A 15,085-nucleotide genomic window follows, 5' to 3' on the forward strand; every position below is an offset into this window, starting at 1 on the left:
CTCCCTCCTGTAGAAATCCTAAAATAGGTTAATTGACTCATTCTGCAAACATTTGTTGATCACGTACTACATGCCAGGCATCCTGCCTGGCCGGGTATAGATAGTGTAGACAAGGCAGACACAGTCCCACCCTCATAGATCTTGTAATCCAAATAGAGGGGGGAAGTTCAATGCCCTATAGGAATATACTGTATATATCATGAGGGAACCTGATTGGGCTGGGGGAGGTTGACAGCAACAAAAGTCCTCTCCTCTCACCCCAACAAATAGCACTTACGCATATAATAATATATTAGGTAATGAAGATATAAATACAAAACAGAAGAATATTGAAATTAATAAGCAGTTACCTGAAATCTGTTAAGAGGTTTATCTTAAAGTATGATGTAAGGTTTTGACAAGTGACAGTGGAAGGCATCCAGACAGGCAGGAGGAATGGGAAAGTGTGTTCATTGCATAACATGTGATCGAGTGTGGTTGAAGTTTGAAGAGTAGTGAGAGTTAAGACTGGAATGGTGCAAGTGTGTCCATTTTAAGTTTGTAATAGAGGTGAAAGTTTGGAATTTTATATCAGTGAGATTGGTATTTTCTAACCTTCCAGGCATGTTAACGGAGGATTCTTGGGACCATGTAAGAGAGTGGATTGGGTTTGGAGGCCTGGGAGAAAGCCTGAGAAAAGGCATAGAACAAGGGTGGCTTAATTTGAGCAAAAAGTTTGCTTGTCATTTTGAGAACAACTTTTGTTCCTTTATATGATTCTGCTTGATCTGAGGCAACATGACATTTCCGATTTATTGATATTTGGGAAGAGATAGAGGTGAAAGAATGGATAGTGTTTCACCCAGAACCCGAGTAATTGAAGAATTTTAATAGCTTGATAACCCACCTCAACTCATTGTGTCATTTGAAATTTTTTGGCCAGCAAGACAGAAACTTGTTAATGTTATTAGAAATAATTGGCCTGGCTGGTGTGGCTCAGTGGTTGAGTCTTAGCCTATGAACCAGGAGGTTGAGGTTTGATTCCCAGTCAGGGCACATGCCTGGGTTGCAGGCTCAATAATTTATGTTGTGATAATGAAAATATCTCTGATGCTCAGCTTCACCCAGTATGGAAGATCCAATGGGAACTGAAATGTCTGTAGATGGGAAGTGGGGAGGGAAGAGCTGGGAACAAGGTGGTAAGTTTTACTGGAGCATCTGTTGTGATAGCAAAACTTATAAAAATAAAATGTACTGCCCTGGCTGGTTTGGTTCAGTGGATAGAACGTCGGCCTGCAGACTGAAGAGTCTCATGTTCAATTCCAGCCAAGGGCACATGCCTGGGTTGTGGGCTCAATTCCCAGTAGGGGGCATGTAGGAGGCAGCCGATCAATGATTCTCTCTCATCATTGATGTTTCTATCTCTCTGTCCCTCTCCCTTCCTCTCTGAAATCAATAAAAGGATATTTTAAAAATAAATAAAATGTACTGTTCATCACTGGAGATGAATGTGAACAAATATACCCATACCACGGGTGGGAAAATGTCTGACAACAAACAACGTGTATTTCAAATAACCTTCAGAAACAACCAGAGTCATGCTAGTGTTGCCACTATCTATATCATATTTTTGGTTCTTTGATAGGTGTGCTGTTTGACTATTCAGTAACGTCTGAGTCTCTTTTAGGTGGGCTACCCAAATGTTGGTAAGAGTTCAACAATCAACACTATCATGGGCAACAAGAAAGTATCTGTGTCTGCCACACCTGGTCACACCAAGCATTTTCAGGTATTTATTGCTACAGCATTGGCCTCTGAATTTCCTACTCAGTCAGTTCCTCCATCTGGGTATTTTCTGAAGTTCTGTGTCACTCATGTGCTGCTCTTCCTTCCCTTCCTCTTCTGTATGCCCAACATAAAATCCTCTTACTTGTCTTTCAGACTCTCTTTGTGGAACCTGGCCTCTGCTTATGTGACTGCCCAGGCCTGGTGATGCCATCCTTTGTCTCTACCAAGGCTGAGATGACTTGCAATGGAATCCTCCCAATTGACCAGATGAGAGATCACGTTCCACCTATATCACTGATATCCTTTCTACTTGGTAAAGACCCTGGTTATTATGTGTGAATTGGGGCTTCAAGTTTATTTTGGACATTGTCTTGCATTGATATATTCAGGACTGATAATCTGAGAATGAAAAATCTAAAATATTTACTAGTGCTCTGCCCAGGTTTATATAGTGAGATACATCAGGACTTCAGAATTGGAACCCCACATCCTGGTTGCAGCAGGGTAGACTGGTATAAATGGAGGATCCCAACCTGGGATCACAGCCTCCAATTGCAAACCTACTGGACTCCTGACACTGCCATTTAACTACTTGAGTGACCATAATCATTATGGCTAACATTTATCGAATACTATGTACTTTCCTAAACACTTACCAAGTAATACCTCATTTAATTTTCAAGACAACCCTTGAGGTGGATACTGCATGATTTTTTATTTTTATTTTTCAGAGAGGAAGGGGGAGAGAGAAAGCAAAAAACCAAACATCAATGATGAGAGAGAGTCATTAATTGGCTGCCTCCTCTACGCCTCCCACTGGGGATCCAGCCCACAACCCAGGCATATATTCTGACCAGGAATCGAACTGTAACCTCCTGATTCATAGGTCAATGCTGGTCAGGCCCTGCATGGTTCTTGACAAGACTTTAATGACTACACTTAAGACCACAGCTTTTTTGTTTACCCCCATTTATTTTCTCTTTCTATAAGAAATAAGTACAAATTTATTTACCATGATAAACAAAATATAATACATTTCTAAAATAGAATATAGTTGTTCAAAAGAATGCATGAAGTACAACATAGGGAATATAGTCAATAATATTGCAATAACTACGTATGGTGCCAGGTGGGTACTGGAATTATTGAGGGAGCACTTTGCAAAGTATATGATTGTCTAACCACTATGCTGTACACCTAAAACTCATACGAAATAATATTGAAAGTAAACTGTAATTGAAAAATAAGAGGAAAAAAAAGAATGTACTAAATCTTCTATAGCAACCTGGATGAATCTCAAAAAATGTATTGCAAGCCACATTAGGGTGGGTTCTGTGGAGGATGCTGGCATGAGTCTGATGTGGATCCTGCCCTTTTAGGATTCAGTCTGTCGGGGCTATGCAGCATGTACATAAGTAACTGTGGTACAAGATAGAAAGTCGTAAGTGGGTTAAGAAAAATCTATGGATAGACAAGAGAAAAAAAAATAAATTCTCCTTACATGGTCATAAGAATTAGAAACTAAGACTCTCTGTGCTTTATGTTTGAACTAGGGGCCCGGTGCACGAAATTCGTGCACTGGGCGGGGGGGGGGGGGGGGCGGCCCTCAGCCCAGCCTGCCCCCTCTCACATACTGAGAGCCCTCAGGGGATGTCCTACTGAGGCAACCGGGCTGATCAGGGGAAGTCACCAGCCCCATCACCCCGCTGCTGCAGCCACTGCCAGTCACCGCAGCCACCAAGGTGTTTTCATCAGCACGGACTCCAGTCCCTTCACCATGAAAAAATGACAACTTCCTTTAGGCATTTTCAAGATGTGTCTTTCATAGGATATGACATTTCTTTCTTTTTTTTTTTTTTTTATCCTCACCTGAGGATATGTTTCCATTGATTTTTAGAGAATGTGAAAAAGAAAGGGAAAAACAGAGAGAAACATCAAAGTGAGAGGAACACTTTGATTGGTTGCCTCCTGCATGAGCCCTGACCTGGGCCCCAACCAGGGAGGAGCCTGCAACCTAGGTACATGCCCTTGATCAGAATCGAACCGGACCCTGCGGTCGGCAAGCCTTACTGGCTAGGGCAGGATATGACATTTCTTAGCCCTCAGCAGTGGACCTTCATTTTTTTCTCCAGGAGTGTGGTGGAAAAACCCTAGATCACCTTTTTGGATTCTTATACCCAAGTTACTAAGAATATTACCAGTGGCAAACAGGGAGCTTAGCCAGTGAGCGGTCACAAAAGGTTATTTCCTCTGTAGTTCACACCAATCGCCTCTGATCTCTGGCTCTGCCCCTGCCAAGGCCTAAAGCCTCCAGGCCTGGGCAGGGGCCCCCCCCTGCTCCCTCTGATTGCCCAGCTCCGCCCCTGCCCAGGTCCCAAGCCTCTGGCCAGGGCTTGGGGCCTGGACAGGGGACCCCCAGCTCCCTCCGATCGCCACCTCCACCCCTGCCAGGCCTATAGCCTCGGGGCCTGAGCAGAGGGCCCCCCTCCCCCAGCTCCCTCTGATTGCCAGCTCCACCCCTGCCAAGCCTATAGCCTCGGGGCCTGGGCAGAGGCCCCCCAGTTCCCTCCGATTGCCCGGCTCCGCCCCTGCCCAAGCCCCAAGCCTCTGGCTGGGGCTTGGGGCCTGGACAGGGGACCCCCAGCTCCCTCAGATCGCCCAGCTCCACCCCTGCCCAGGAGCTCCCTTGCTTAGGCCCTTCCCAGGTTGCTCAGGACCCACTGGGGGCCTTACCTCAGAGTGACCTGGGTGCTGAGAAAGTTCCCAGGACCCAGGCTGCTGGGCACCTACGTATGCAAATTAACCTCCATCTTTGTTGGGCTGATTTGCATACTCATTCTGATTGGCTGTGGGCGATAGCGGAGGTATAGTCAATTTACATGTTTGTCTATTATTAGGCATGATTGGGATTATCTCACAAATTGATAGTTTAGGTAAAAATTTGTCAACTTTAAGATGTATTTCAGAAATATTTTAATAATTATTATTTAAAAGGATTCATTGGTGCATAAGGCTTTGTTTAAAAGGAAAAAAATTTTTTAATTAATGAATAACTACTTCTCTTTTGGAGAGGTGAAAAGGTTTTGCTACAAGCATGTGCCAGACACCAGGGGGAGGAAGGGGGCAGTTCAAGGGAATGGTTTCCTTGACAAGCTTACGTTTGCCAGAATATTCCAAGACATGTTTTAGAAGCTACCTATGGCATTAACATCATAAAGCCTAGAGAGGATGAAGATCCCCATCGGCCTCCAACATCAGAAGAACTGCTGTCAGCTTATGGATGTGAGTTGTGGTTTATCTTAAAACATGAACAAAAAAAGTTAATGAGAGAAGTAGTCCTCTGCAAAGATACAAATTCAGAATTTTTCCTTAGCATTTGTCATGTGATCTTCCAGAGTTGATATTTTTGTTTTCTCTGTTGGCCTTGCCTGTGAAGTGGCCTCCAGGTATCTGGTTGGATGGTGGCTTCAGGGTCCACCGGTAGTGGAGGAGAGCAGAGCGCCACCTGAGTGGTATTTTACTTCAGTGTGTTAGGTACTTTCTAGGAGTTAGAGAAGAAGATGCTTTGTATTCTTTGTCACTTTCCCTTCACCTCAGAAATCACTCCCTGGGGAGACACGTCCTCCATGCTGTCCTGGTCTTGGGCCCTTTGCATGTAGAGGCCTCGATGTGGCAGTGTTCAGAGCTTCCATAGGGAGCGCAGGGCCTGTCAGCAGTTACCACACACTTTTAAAGGAAAGGCCCATGGGACATGCACCGCTTTGCTGATACCCAATGTAGGCACTAGTTCTGACCTGAGGCTAGGTTGGCTTTTTCTGGAGACTTCTCCCAAAACAGGGAAGAAAATGTGCTTACCAGAGCAGGATAGAAGAGTAATGCGGGGAACGTCAGAAGGGAAAGCCCTTAGAGCAGGACAGAGCAGTTAAGATAGGGAATAGGGATACAAAACCTCTTCCTTCCCCTTCCATCAGCCCCTGTAAGCCTCGTTCAACATTAAAATGAGTCCATACTCTCCCACCTCCATGTTTTACCTCAATTCCACGTGGGAGTTACCTTAGCCTATGATTTCTCCAGTTGGTTGTAATTTATTTACCTTAAATACAAACTTTAAAGGTTGTCTGGGGGAACCTATGTCTACTTACAGGGGTAGCAATGTTAGAAGCATTTCTGTGCATGTGTGACCTGCCTTTAAAAGAATTGTCACCAGCCTAGGAAGGAGTGCAGTTCATTTTATTTCCTGGCAGACAAAAGTGATTTGATAGGGACAGTGCTTAAGTCAGAACTTGAACTTACCTAAGTTGAGAGACTTTATTTTTTTAATATTTTTTTTATTGATTTCAGAGAGGAAGGAAGAAGGAGAGAGAGATAGAAATATCAATGATGAGAGAGAATCATTGATCAGCTGCTTCCTGCACGCCCCACAGTGGGGATTGAGCCCGCAACCTGGGCATGTGCCCTTGACTAGAATCGAACCCGGAACCTTTCAGTCTGCATGCCAACCCTCTATCCATTGAGCCAAACCAGCTAGGGCTAAGTTGAGAGACTTGAACAAGGATGGATACTAAGCACTTGTGGTAAAACTGGTATAGTCGCAAAATCACAGAACTAGAAGAGACCTTAAAGATCACTTCACCTCTTGTTCCCCTTTTTTACAAGTAATCTGAAATCAAAGCATGAACTCACTTGCCCAAGGTGGTGTCTGGTCAGTGGCACAGCCTGGATGAGAACCCATTTTTCCTAATCAGACTTCTCTCCAGGACACGGAGCAAGTTAGAGAAAGGAAAACGCCAGTTTGTAGGCAGGGATGACCACACCTGTACAGTTTCTAAGATCGCCATGTGCAGGTCCATAAAGAATAGTCTCTGGCAGTTAATTTTAAAAGATGTTGCTAAATAATTCTTGATTTAATTTATTTCTTTAAATAAAAGTGAAATTGAGCATCTGTCCATATGTTTGTTAACCATTTATGTTTCTTTTGGAAATCTCCTTGTTTCTATGCATTATTTGTTTTTATCTTGATTTGTACGAGTTCTTTGTTACATGTGCCACAAGTGTTTTCCCAATGTTTATGGTTTCTTTAACATAGAAGTTAACTATTTTAATAGACTGGATTGTTGGTTGTTTTTTTCCTTTTCGGCATTTTACTTGGGGAAGACCATTTCTATCCCAAAAGGATAAAACTATTTTCCTGTAATATCTTTTCTTATTTAAAACCTTTAGATTTTTAATCTGCCTGAACCTACTTTTTTGTGTGGTGTGAGCTCTAGGATTCTAACTATTCTAAACGGAAAGAGCCAACTCACATCTAGTATGTGAGGGAGCTGTGTCTTGAACCCAACCTGGCTGCCAACACCTATATTCTTATCCGCTGTGCTCTACTCCTCTCTTCTAATTGAGTTAGTATTAAAAGGATCTTCGTTGTCTCTTTGGGAAACTGGAAAAAGTGTGGGGATAACATAAGAAAACTTGCTCTATTGCTTTTGATTTTGCTAATAATGACAACATAGCATTCTACAAGAAGCCGCCTTGAATGTTTAAAATCAATGAGAGAAGTGGAGTAGAAAGAAGTTGTATGTGTCACAATGTGGTGCTGAGATATCAGATAAAACAATATGGTCTATTCTCCTGGGTTGTCAAATGTTTTTATCATGTGAACCAAAATATTTTCCACAATGATAATTGACTTCAAAGTAGAAAGTACGGATGCTAGTGCACTAAGGGAAAGGTCTAAGTTATCACCACAGTTGTTTTGTTGTGATATTCTGTCTTCTAACTTAGGTTTTGCAAAATTCCTTTCTCCTCACAGATATGCGAGGATTCATGACAGCGCATGGGCAGCCAGACCAGCCTCGGTCTGCACGCTACATCCTGAAGGATTATGTCAATGTAAGGGAACCCTGCTTCTTGTTGCTCTTGAATAAACAGGTCTTTCTCCATGGTATGACTTTAGAAAATGACTACCTGTTAAGTTATAAAGGAGATATTTTCTCATTGAGATTGTTTTATAACTAGATTTATAGTTTTGATCAAAGAGAGCTAGCATCATATAAATCAGTAAAGTGACTGACAATTTAATATGAAGGAGACAAAGGTCTCCGAACACCTGTTTTTTCCACTCCTATAACACAATCTTCCCTGTAATATAGTGTTTATGTGTCTTTCTCCTTACATTTACCTAGTAACAACAATAATAACAATAATAGCTAACATTTATTCAAAGCTAAACCCTGCTGGGAATACTTTCAAATATTTTACACTTATTATCTCACTAATAATACATAAGTCTGTTAGGTTATTATTCTCATTATAAATGAGGGCATGCTAAGTTTTGGATTTTCTTCATCAATGGAGGAGGAACTAATAGTATCTATCTCATGAGATTATTATGGAAAATAAAAGTGAGCAGGCATATTCTCTTGCCTTCAGTTCAGGGAGAAAGTAGTTAATGGAATATTTATATCGATAAATTATTTGTTTACAGTTTATAAAACTGGAGGATGGGAAGATGCATTAAAAATAATAGTTTTTAGAGTGTTTACGACGGGAGAGGGAAATCTGCACCCAGTGAACAACTGCAACCAGCCCAGGATCCCATTAGTACAGTCACTGTCCAATTGTGTCCTATTTTTCACTTTGGAAAATATTCATCATAAGTATAGTCATAAGTGTACTGAAAAGTACATACTTAATAGATATGCAAGTGAGGTAAAAAGGAGCACAGAGTCCTAGCCGGTTTGGCTCAGTGGAAAGAGCATCGGCCTGTGGGCTGAAGGGTCCTGGGTTCTATTCCATTCAAGGGCACATACCTCGGTTGCAGGCTCAATCCCAGACCCTGGTTGGAGCAAATGCGGGAGGCAACCAGTGGATGTATCTCTCTCACATCAATGTTTCTTTCCCTCCCTCCCTAAAAAATAATAAAAATAAATGAAAAAAAATCCTCTGGTGAGGATTTTTTTTTAAAAAGGAGCAAAGAAGATTTTATTCTTGTCTGGGGGCTATGGCAGGAGGCTAGGCCTCTAGAACACCAAGGATCATCATCAGTTTATTAGGACTCTTTTGTTGTAGTTAACCAAAACTCAACTCAGCTAACTTAATCAAAAGCAGAAAGCTCCATCAGAGTGTGCCTTGTCTGACAGATGGCACTTGTGATGTGCTGTTACCATTCCTACTGTCTTTATAGGGTAAACTCCTGTACTGTCATCCTCCTCCGGGGAGAGATCCCCTGACCTTTCAGTATCAACACCAGCGACTACTGGAGAACAAATGGGATGGTGGTGAAATGAAAACACAGCCAGGTCGGAATAAAAAAGCAAAACAGATTGAAAATGTTGTTGACAAAGCTTTTTTCCATCAAGTAAGTTTTATAGCTTTTCTTAATTTCTCATCCAACACATTTTGTATAACAGTTTTGTCTGCATATAATTCACACATCATAAAATTCATCCTTTTAGAATATACAATTCAGTAGTTTATATTATATTCACAGAGTTGCACAACCTTAACCACTATCTAATTTTAGAACGTTTTCATCATTCCAAAAAGAAACTCCATACCCATTAATAGTCACTCCGAATTCCCCTTTCCCACTAGGCCCTGCCCACCACTAATTTACTTTCTCTATAGATTTGCCTATTCTGGACATTTTGTATAAATGGATTCATACACTGTGCAGTCTTTGTGACAGGTATCTTTAACTTGGTATAGTGACTTCAAGGTGCATCCATGAATCAGTACTTGATTCCTTTTTATTGCCAAATAATATTTCATTGAAAGGATAGACCACATTTTGTTTATTGATTTATCAGTTGATGGACATCGAGGTTGCTTCCATTTTTTGTTTATTATGAATAATGCTGTTGTGAACATTCATTGGGCAAGTTTTGTGTGGACATATATTTACTGTTCTCTTAGGTATATTTTTAGGAGTGGGACTGCTGGGTCATATGGTAACTCCACATTAACTTCCCACAGTAACTGCACCATATTACATTCTCACCAGCATGTATGAAAGTTCCAATTTCTCCACATCCTTGCCAGTATTTATTTTCTGTCTTTTTTATATTAGCCATCCTGCTGTGTATGAATTGGTACCTTATGATTTTGATTTGTACTTTCCTAATGACTAGTTGTATGAGCATCTTTTCATGTGCTCATTAGCACACGTATATATCTCTTCTCTGGAGGATTCTCTATTGTTGAGTTGTAAAAGTTCTTTGTATAGTCTGGATATGAATCTTTATCCTATTTACTAGGGGGCCAGTGCACGAATTCGTGCACCTTGGAGGAACTGTGAGCCGCGAGGCTGCGGTGGGCACAGCAAGCGGCAGGTCTCAGCCCATCCTCCGTGCCCCTGCCCAGCCCCTCCCGCCACAGCCCCCAGTCCCCTATCTGCTGGCAGCCCTGCTCCCACTGCTGCCACTCCCACGTGCTGATAGCGCTAGCTCCACTCACACCTGCTTACAGCATGGAGTATTTAGGGCCGGCGCCAGCAGCGGGTGTGAGCAATGGTTGCTGCCCCAATCACCCCTCAGGAGCAGGGGGAGGTGGAGAAGCCCTGAGGGGCGATTAGGGCTGGCAGCCACCGCTTGCACCCTCTGAGAGCACCGAGCAATCGGGGCTGGCACCAGGCACCAGCATTGGGTGCAAGCAGGGCTGGCACCGGCAGCAGGTGCAAATGCCAGGTGGGACCCTGGTGTGCAGGAGCAAAAAATTTTCTGTGACCATCAGAGGCTCATCCCGATGACTGCAACCAGCACCCAGCCTTGGTCTGGTGCCCCTGCTCACCTGCTCCACCATCCTGCTGCGGCCAACGCCCGCATGTTCCGCGCTCTGCCGCCTGCTGCTGACGCCCGCCATGTTCTGCGTGCACCCCATGGTGGTCAACGCACGTCATAGTGACTGGTTGTTTGGTTGTTCTGCCGTTAGGTCTATTTGCACATTAGGGTTTTATATATATAGATGATCTGCAAATTTTTCTTTCATTTAGTAGATTGTCTTTTCTCTAAACCAACATATTTTAATCACTAGTTTGTATCACAGGTACAATTTTTTAAATTTAAAGAAGTTTTTCAATTATAGTTGACATATACAATATTACGTTAATTTTATGTGTGCAACATCGTGAATAGACACTTATATAACTTACAAGTGGCCACCCAATAAGTCTAGTATCCTTCAAAGGTACAATTGTATATTGCATTTTAAAGAGGAAATTTATGTGCAGAACAGTTAAATCATGTAACTGTACCTAATATTTATTAATGTTTTTGTATCTACTATAACCAAAAAAATGGGGTGCAGGAGTCAGGTGTATGCAGAGAATGATTTTTTCTGTATTTGTGTGATGCCTTATTTGTGCCTCACACAGTGATCATGGTGAGGCACACCAAGCAGATGTTATTCCCATTTTAGTATTGAAGACATTGAGGCTTAAGGAGGCTAAGTGAACTACCTAAAGACCCTTGTTTGAAATGGCAAAGCTGGACTAGAATTTAGGTTGTTGTGGCTCCTAGTTTGAATTATTTCCCAGTCTACCAATGTTTAGAAGAAAAGTTACTAATATGCAGGAAGATTAGAAGTTCTTTCTTGGGCCTATTACTGTTATACAGGACATTTAAGTTTAAGTTTTAAGTTTTACAAAATGTTTCTAAAGGTCGTGAATAAGAAAGCTGAAAACTTACAGTATAGTTATAATTATCTAAGCTTTAGTTTCTGGAGTAATGTCTATTCTACGATCATGAAATCCTGCTTTATACTCGCAAATCATATTGGATTGAATTTTTTTCTACTAAGTAAACCTAAAATTTTTTTTGTTTATTTTACTTAAATTATAAGTTTACAAAAACTTTTTTGAGCACTTATTATGTGCCAGCTCATACACGAGGACCTGGGATATCAAAATAAGACACAGTTATTGCTTTCAGGGGGGTCACATTCTAGCAAAGGGGAGACAGGCAAGTTAACAATTAACATGACATGTTAAGTCTAGCACAGGGTATAAATCAAGACTCTGTGAACCCAGACTAGAGAACAGTTATCTTAGAGCTGAGAGCAAAGTGGGCAAATGAGAACTCTAGAGAGAAAATTATATTTAAGCTGGACTTTGAGAGACAAATAAAAATGTGCCAGTTGGAAGGAGTGGTGAGGACCATATTTCCAGGCAGGAGTAGCATGAACAAAGGCATAAAGATACAGGAATGTAGGGTTTATCATTAAAAGAGCCCATGTTGTAGGTGGCCTTATGTGTCCTGTGTGAGAATCTGAACATGATTCACCAGGCTACAAGGAGCCATCAGAGATTTGTGAGGACAGGAAAAGAGAATCGTGATTAGAGATCTTGTAGAAATGTGGATGCTGTCAAACAGTCCGTCAATCTTCAGAGGGAAGGCAGGAGAGCGTGGGGATTGGGGTAAGAGATCAAACAAAGGACTTGTATGCATGCATATAAGCATAACCAATGGACACAGACACTAGGGGGGTGAGGGCATGTGCTGGGGGGTGGGGGCGGCCAATGGGAAAAAAAGGAGACATGCAATACTTTAAACAATAGAGAATTAAAAAACAAAAAGAAAGAAATGTGGATGCTGGATTAGAAGAGTCTTGCAGTAAGTGGCCCAGAGAAAGCTAATGAGCACCTGGGTTAGAGCAGTGGGGGTTAGATGGAGAGGAGCGGATAGATGAACAAAATTCTAGAGATGGGATCAACAGAACTTAGTGGCCAGCTGACTGTGTGTGATAGATGAGGAAGACAAAGACAGTGTCCTGTCTTGGCAGCCTGGTGGATTCTTTTTTTTTTTTTTTAATATATTTTATTGATATTTTACAGAGAGAAAGGGAGAGGGATAGAGAGGTAGAAACATCGATGAGAGAGAAACATCGATCAGCTGCCTCCTGCACACCTCCCACCGGGGATGTGCCCACAACCAAGGTATATGCCCTTGACCGGAATCGAACCCGGGACCCTTCAGTCCGCAGGCCGACGCTCTATCCACTGAGCCAAACCGGTTTCGGCCAGCCTGGTGGATTCTTTATACCACTCACTAAAATAAAGAATGGAGAGTCCATTTCTAACTAAATTTAGATTGAGGCAGGTTGAATTTTGATATAAAGATAGAGATTTCCAGGAAGAAGCTAGTATTATGAATCTAGTTATAGATAATATTTGAAGCTATGGAACTAAGGAAAGTTGAGGGGTGGGTGGGAATGAACTGAAGACAGAATGCTGAAAACTTATTTAAGTAACAGGGAGCAAGGACCAGTGAGAGATGGAAGTCCCGCTATCTTGGAGTTTCCATAAATAATACTATACATATCCTCCAAAGGAGACTGCTGATATCCTAAATAAGATTGTCTCTTATTTGCTAGGAAAATGTGAGAGCTTTGACCAAAGGAGTCCAGGCTGTGATGGGCTACAAGCCTGGGAGTGGCCTGGTGACTGCAGCTACTGTGAGCTCTGAGAGCGGGGCTGGGAAGCCCTGGAAAAAACATGGCAACAGAAATAAAAAAGAGAAAAGTCGTCGACTCTACAAGCACCTGGATACATGAACACAACCGAAGCGGCATCTGCATTGTGCATCTGGAAAAGAACAAGCTGCTCCTGGCCTGTGGTGCTACAGAATGGACCTGCTCCGTAGCGCACAGCCACACCCAGCGGTCACTATGGTAGCAAGACCAGGGCTCCTTGGAGCACCAGCTCTAAGGTAGTCATCTCGGAGCCTGAGACCTCCTGTGGGAGGCTGAATTAAGGTGGGGGAAAAACGATGTATATTTGTGTGAATATACACAAATGTATACTAATTTGTACGTTGGGAAATTTTTTAAAAGATAAAATTAAGTTGCCACTAACATTTTATTGGTTTATGTAGATACACTGCTATTTGGACATTCCACATTCTTTAGAAACAATTTTAATTTGTTAAAACCTGACTGGGATTTTATGAGTGCGTTATTTAGATTAATTATTCTCAACTTCACACACCCCTGATACAGCAGAAGGCATATCAGATCTTGGAATTGGGCTGGGGCGGGGCGGGGGAGTGGAGGGTGGCATATAGTTTTTAAAGGCCCGTGGAAAGCAGAACCGACTATTGAAAATCACCATCATATAAGCCATGACTACAGAGGGAAGCATGTAGAAAACGGAATGAGGAAGCAGGTAATCAGCTGGTTTTTATTTTACGCATAGGAATCCCTGTGTCCTCAGTACTTGTGGCCATCAAGGGCGGTTTACCTTATTTAAAATCACAATTGTTCTAATTATCTAATACGTTTATAATACACTGGCTGTTACAGCCTCTGACTTCTTTACTTCTGTCTCCCTTTTTTCTTTCTTTCTCTGAGCCTCATTCCCTTAACTCAGATCATTACCTTGTTTTCGGTCATAGATGTTTTTGGAAATTGAACAAAAGTTATGGATGTTTTCTTAGAAAAATGGACATTCCCATGTACACAATTTTGTAAAATATATCAGAAGACCTACAGATACCACCACTCCCCCCCGCGCAAATTCACCCATGAATTCACAGTTAAGTCTTTCCTTGAAAAGGGGGTGGAGGTTGGAAAAGGGGTGATTTAAATGGGTACAGAAAAAGACTTTGCTTTGGGTGATGGACGCACGATGCAGTATGCAGATGTTTTTTTGAGTTATATACTTGAAACCTGTATGGTTTTGCAAATCAGTGTCATCCCAATAAATTCAATTAAAAAAAGATATATTTGAAAATGTGTTATATCTAGGGAATGACAAATTTACATGTATTTATTTAGTCAATATTTATTAACCACCTACCATGTGGCAGGAAGGACAGTCCAGAAAATGACCACAGTGGGGTAGGGCCTAAAGCAGGACGGAGCACTGCAGGATGGAATGTAGCAAGTCCAGGCCACAGGTGGCCTTAGAGCCTGTGAAGAAATTCTTGATATTTTCTCAAAAGTGGTGATAAGTCAAGGAGGGTTTATACAGGTAATGAATGAGATGTGTTCTAATTCTTCATTAAAATACCAGGTGAAAGGTTATTCAGATCAACCAGACCTAGAAAAAGCAAAGCTAACGGTGTTCTAAAATTGTGTTTGTTTATTGGTGTGTTTTTTAATCCTCTGAGGATCGTACACACAATCTGGGTATGTGCCCTGACCAGGAATCAAACTTGCAACCCTTCAGTGCACAGGGAAGATGCTCCAACCAACTGAGCCACATGGGCCAGGGCTCATTCCCTTTTATCTGAGAGAAGTGAGACCGTCTAAAAATATCATGATAGAAGAGGAACAAGCATTGGCATGTGAAGGCATGCTTGGTTCCATTTATTGAAGAATAGTCACA

The 15,085-nt window shown here is 42.0% G+C and overlaps 1 protein-coding gene across 1 annotated transcript in view; it reads left to right on the top strand.

Moving 5' to 3' along the window:
• The window catches only part of LSG1 (large 60S subunit nuclear export GTPase 1), a 32,743-nt gene extending 18,276 nt beyond the window's left edge, over positions 1-14,467 (top strand). The window contains exons 9-14 of the mRNA XM_080657773.1: positions 1,667-1,768; positions 1,921-2,064; positions 4,926-5,049; positions 7,574-7,653; positions 8,948-9,121; positions 13,132-14,467. Of these exons, the coding sequence (XP_080513899.1) occupies positions 1,667-1,768; positions 1,921-2,064; positions 4,926-5,049; positions 7,574-7,653; positions 8,948-9,121; positions 13,132-13,311 (804 nt within the window). The 3' untranslated portion in view covers positions 13,312-14,467. The remainder of the gene's footprint in view (positions 1-1,666; positions 1,769-1,920; positions 2,065-4,925; positions 5,050-7,573; positions 7,654-8,947; positions 9,122-13,131) is intronic.
• Positions 14,468-15,085: the final 618 nt, after the last annotated feature.

The sequence above is a fragment of the Plecotus auritus genome (genome assembly GCF_963455305.1).
Source record: "Plecotus auritus genome assembly, chromosome: 2".
Lineage (NCBI taxonomy): Eukaryota > Metazoa > Chordata > Mammalia > Chiroptera > Vespertilionidae > Plecotus > Plecotus auritus.